The sequence below is a fragment of the Cajanus cajan genome, chromosome 11, assembly GCF_000230855.2.
Source record: "Cajanus cajan strain Asha chromosome 11, NIPB_CcT2T_4, whole genome shotgun sequence".
Lineage (NCBI taxonomy): Eukaryota > Viridiplantae > Streptophyta > Magnoliopsida > Fabales > Fabaceae > Cajanus > Cajanus cajan.
Window position 1 is genome coordinate 33,936,840 of NC_138527.1, and position 5,845 is coordinate 33,942,684.

The 5,845-nt window shown below is 37.6% G+C and overlaps 1 protein-coding gene across 1 annotated transcript; it reads right to left on the minus strand.

Annotated features, from left to right (window-relative positions):
• Nucleotides 1–476: 476 nt before the first annotated feature.
• On the minus strand, nt 477–4,664 carry LOC109800451 (putative disease resistance RPP13-like protein 1). The gene is made up of 2 exons (XM_020361230.3): nt 972–4,664; nt 477–754 (listed from the first exon to the last, which is right to left on the minus strand). The coding sequence occupies exon 1, from the start codon at nt 4,419–4,421 to the stop codon at nt 1,026–1,028; it is 3,396 nt and encodes a 1,131-aa protein (XP_020216819.1). The 5' UTR covers nt 4,422–4,664; the 3' UTR covers nt 477–754; nt 972–1,025.
• Nucleotides 4,665–5,845: the final 1,181 nt, after the last annotated feature.

Here is a 5,845-nt window from a genome sequence, read left to right on the forward strand (position 1 = left end):
ATGGAATCCATGTTGGTCTTTGTTTTCTCTTTTCTTTTGAATGTGCTAACTCATAAATTAAGCCTCTATCTATATCTCTCTCTCTCTTTCTTTTTCTCTCTCTCTATATATATATATATATTACAATGAATATCAAAACACATAACTTATTAAAACCTAATGAAAAGGAAAAAAAAAAAAAAAAAGAGTTACTTACTCAAATTTGAAATTTTCTTAATTTTTTGTAAATTAATATGCTGAACTTGAGTTGTGTATCAATTTCTGGTTGAAACCAAGGTACTATATCCTTTAATTTCTGGTTGAAACCAAGATCTTATACATGGCAATCTTTGATAGGCTTGTAAAAAAGTCTTTACAGTGTTGGTACGTACGTGTGCTATTATATCTAAACGTAATAATATTTAATTGAAACAAAAATTATTACACCCATAATATAAAAAAATTAAGAGAAGTTAAGGAAACTTGATTCATAAACAAATTCCACCCAAGTGAAAACAGGCTCAATACATTTACAAAAAAATAGACAATTCAATGCTAAAAGAAAGATTTTGGTTTGTCTTGTAGGAAGCAATATTTCTTCTTGTAACATGATTACGAGCAAGGTAATTACATGTGAAGACTTCAATACATTTTTTTCTGCATCATATTACTGATTACTTATCATGTAAATTACTTCTTTCTCTTCTTATTCGCAAAAGTAGCACAGAATTCAGCATGCGTGCATTCATCATCATGTCCCCTTCATTCCGAAAACCTGAACAACACATAATGTAATGAATGTGGCAGACTAAGTACCTAAAACAAATCAGACAACACTAATGAAAACACGAACAATCGATCTTAATTGACTATAGTGCCAAGTCGCGATGGTATTACAATTGCATGAAATGTCAAGTAAGGAGAGTTCAATGAGTATGATCAACAGGTTAATTTGTGCATTTTCCAATCCAACCTTGTATGCATGCACTTACCCGACTAGAACAAGCTGAACCTGTCTTCGCTTAAGTATAGAAGTCTTGAAAAGTCTACTTCACTTGGATATGTGTTATGTGACTAATTTGTGGCCAATCATCGCCGGTTTCCCGCTGACACCTTGGCAGTAACAAGGTGCAGTCCAAAATGATCAAGGTTTTTAGAGACTGGAGTTTTTTCATTTCTTTGGGCAGCGACTTCAACTTGTTGCATTTAGAAATCTCCAGTCTCCGAAGTGATGTGAGTTTGCCAATGCTATCCGAAATGGAAGTTAACCCCTCACAGTTATGAACGGTGAGTTCTCGCAGAGTGATAACGTTGTCCCCAAATGAAAGGGACTCAATTGGAATTTCTCTTATCGTGAGACAACGTAGGCTTTTCAGGCCCTCCCATTGATTGTTTTCCCCATCAAGATTAATCTTCCCGCAGTTCTCAATTGTAAGACGCTGGAGTGAACTCAGATGTTGGAAAGCATCACACAAATTTTCTAAATGATTGCAATTTTGAATGTGAAGGTTCTCAAGGGGAATGGGGTAGTTTACACTCACGGACCTAGTGTCCAACAACAATTTTAAGCTGGAACCCTCAAGGACCAGCTCTTTACCAAAACTGCTAGAAGTGGAACCCTCAAGACGAGGATAGAGAGGCATGCATGTTAAGTTAGGGCAATGATGGACATGTAGCGTTGAAATGCTACCAAAGACTGGCCTTTCATTTACCTTTATCTCCCCTTGCCACCAACTTTTGAGTTTTGGGCAATCCGAGATTGTCAACTCCTCCAGGGTTTTATAGAAAACTGCCTCTTTGTTACACTTTTGTGCTATGTACACCAAATTGTCCAACCTTAGAAGTTCGAGAATCTTGAGTTGTGGGAGTTGATCCTGTTCTGAGAGATATGTGCATCCGGGACAATCCTGCAAGCTTAACTTAACAAGGCATTTGAATTGAATATTGGAACCGGAAGTGAGCCAAGTAGAAAGGCTGGGACCTACGTTTATGTTGCCCACAAGGATTAGTAATCCTAGGGCAGAATGGGACTTGAGACGATCCAGTGGTGCCTGAGGGCGTTTTCCTTTCTCCGCTTCAACCACGAGATTCGGATCGAGATCCCATGTTAGTTTTAGGTGCTGAAGGTGTTGGTCTTTCTCTTCCAAGGACTTGGTGACCCTAATTTGCAACTGTCCTCTCAATTTGTTAATATTTGCAAGGTCATCAAGGCCTACAATGTGGTCGATCTTGATATTCACAAAAGCAGACAATGTCTGCAGAGAAGTCAGCTTGGTCTTTTCGGGAGGCAAGAAAGTTATACCAAGGCATCCTTCCATGTCAAGATGCTTGAGTTGAGGTAGATTCTCAAAGTCCTTGGGCAATTCTTTGAGCGAGTAACAACGAGACAATTTCAAAGTTTGTAACTTGGAAAGCTTGGCGATGGAATTAGGGAGCTTCTCCATATTATTTTGGGACAGATCCAGATACACCAATTCCTTCAGGTCTCCAATAGAGCTTGGCACCGCCACGATCCCCAAGTCACGGAGATCCAATACGCTCAGGCTCTTGAAGCTCTTGAAGATATTTTCAAGAACCAACGTGCACATATCCAACTGCATAGGAAGTCGAGACTGTGTGTTGGTGAAGAAAAGAATGCTTGTCAACTGTTTCGCCTTGTCAAAAAGAGAAGGTGGAATTCCTCGCAAAAAGTCTAAGCTCAAATCAAACGAGACTCGCTCGACTTTACGGTGAACCTTGTGCCCGACTGGATCCATTGTGATATTCTCCCTATCGGCCACCAATCTTGCTTTGCCATGCATTAGCGGGTGCAATTTGAAGCTTCTCACTTCGCCAAACTCGTCCACCTTCACGTCTTGAAACATGGATTTTCCAACCAAGTCCCTCAAATATCTACGCCCGGTTTTTTCTGGTTCTGAGCCAAGAAACCCTTCTGCCATCCAGAGATGAATTAACCTCTCCGCATCAAACAAGAAATCCTGAGGAAACAAGGAAAAATAAGCGAAGCATAAGTGGGGAAACCCCTCGTCGTAATAGGAGCACATCAGTTGCTCCTCTGGCGTCAATTCTTGGGAACGAGGAGAGTGGAGCCATTTTGCCATGGCTATTATAGCTAGAGGGACGCCTCTGCACTGCCCCACAATCTTTGTGACGCTCACATTATCGCCTGCACCTCTTCCAAGAGTTTTCTCAAGCAAAGACACGCTTTCCTTTTCATTAAGTCCCGCCAAAACATAAGACTTAACCGGACTAGCACCAATTTTCCTTACCACGAGACAGCTACGTGTAGTTATCATGATAGCCCTAACACGTGGATGAGCCTCCTTCAACTTCTTCGGCAACACCTTCAGATCTACGCCTTCAATCTGAGCTCTCCTATGCTCCTTTACCTTCTTCAGCAACGCCTCCTCATTTCCAATCTCAACTCTCCCCTTCTTCTTCAATTTCTCCTGCAAAGCCTTCACATCTTTGTCTTCAATCTCAACTCCCCAAAGCTCCTTTACCTTCTCCTGCAACACCTTCACATCTAGAATCTCATTCTCAACTATTCCATCCTCCTTCAACTTCTCCTGCAACGCCTTCACATGTATGCCTTCAATCTCAACTCTCCAAATCTCCTTCACCTTCTCCTGCAACGCGTTCACATCTATGCTTTCAATCTCAACTCTCCAATGCTCCTTTACCTTCTCTTGCAACGCCTTCACATCTTTGTCTTCAATCTCAACTCTCCAACCATCCAGAATTACAAGTATGTTGAGAATTTTTTGAGATGGTACAGTAGCTGCTACCGGTACCACTGACCGAATGACCTGTTTTGCGATGGAGTCTGCCTCAAAGGTACTGTTATGTTTGGTACCAATGACCCAAGCTGGCAAGCCAACATGTTTTCTGACTTTCTCAACCTCGCAGACATGGCGGGAAAGTTTTGTCTTTCCTATTCCTTTAAGCCCTGCAATGGTAATCACAGGGACATGGCTTCTCTCATCTCCGCTCCTCCTCAGCAACACGAGTTGATCTACAATATCCTCCTTTTCCTTTTCTCTCCCAACCAATTCCAAATCCTCCTCAGATTCACCCACCAATTCCTTCCTCTCTCCATTCAGATACTTTGCCTTGTGTGCAACGCGTTCAAGGTCCTCCAGAACTTGTTTTTTTTCAGCATCGTTGAGGCGACTCTTTGAAGAACCGACTGGGATGCAACGCATTCTCGAGGCAAAGTTGGAAGAGGATTCGCCATCCAAGTCCTCCATATCCGTCAGAACCTTGCCAAGACGTTGCTTCAAAATAACTGAGGCTTTCACGTCGCTTTTTTCGATCTCATCTTTGATCTTTTTCACTAGCTCCTTCATTTCGGTTTCACCCGAGGAACGATCTCCGAACATTGTCTGTATCTCAACGAGGATTTCATTAATGGCTTTTTTCAGGTGAGTTGATGGTTCCATATTTGATGCAAGTAGGAATCGAAAACTGAGACTAAGAGATTTAAGTCAAGACAAGATCAGGATTCAGGAGAGCGGGTATCGACGTTTAGTTCAGGTTTGCTTTCTATTAAGTATAAACACATTAACGCAGGGGGTTTCAAGTTTCAACATTCAAGTTTCAAGTATACAAGTGCAAATAGATTAATAATATTTTTTGTTCCCCTTTTCGTATAAAAATTGATACGGGGTTTGCGTTTTATAAACACCGTAAAGAGGATATTAGAATAATTAAACTTGCACATTAAAATCAGTTCATAGCTCAAAATTGATTTTAAATTACGAGCCAATAACTTGTTTTGAAACCAGATTTAAAGCATAATCAGTTTTAAAATTATAATTTTATTTTCATGGCCTGAAGTTAGTTTTAAAATTGTATATGATCTTAAAAGTGGTTTTTTAATAATAAAAAAATGTATTTAACAAAAAGTCTTACATCGATTAATCATAAATTGATGTTAACCGTATTCAACTAGACTTTGTGAAAATATATAAGTCGTAAATAAAATAAGAAGAAAAATAAAAACATAACAATGAATAATGTTGAAACTAATTTACTTTTCGACTATTTAATTCACTATCACTTTCTTAATACATTAACTTAATCAGTGGTGGAATCTTGTGTCAACTTAATCAGTGGTGGAATCTTGTGTCCCTAGTTCTTCGGCAACACGTGGTTTCAACGTTTGATGATTTGTCTTTTGCAAAAGGGTTTGTTGAGAAAGTGACTTTAGTTGCTTTCACCGGTTTCTTAGAAGATAATCCCACAATCGGAGTCTCATAAACAACATTAATTAGATTGAATATTCTAACAAAAACAATCATAATTTGTTAATTTCTATAATGTGTTTTTTCTTTCTTACTATATTAAATTCAGACAATTATTTATCTTTGGTATATCAATTACTTGATATTGTTCACCATTCTTCTTAATTAAGTTAGCCTCCTAAATGAAAGTCTATGACTCTCCTAAATTAAAGTCAATGTATAAATGAAAATTATTAAACATGTGAAAATTATAATTTTTTTCTTCCAATGTTTAATATGTAAGTATAATATTCTAAATATTTAACTTTAGTACTATCAACCAAAAGCTATTTGATCATATTTTGATTTATCAACATCATCATTATAATTAACCTAAATAAATAATTATACGTCATGATTAGATTTATCATATCAGTCAATATAATTAATTAAGGTTGAAATATATAATTTTAGTACTTGTAAAATATGTAAGTTTTATTTTGTCTTGTAAAAAAAAATTATCGTCTAAAATTTAGAATTATTATTTGTCTTCATTATTATGTATCATTTTTGAATATTTGTTTGTTTATTAAAGTGATTATCTTAAGTATTATTCACAATTATTGATTATTTTTTAGATG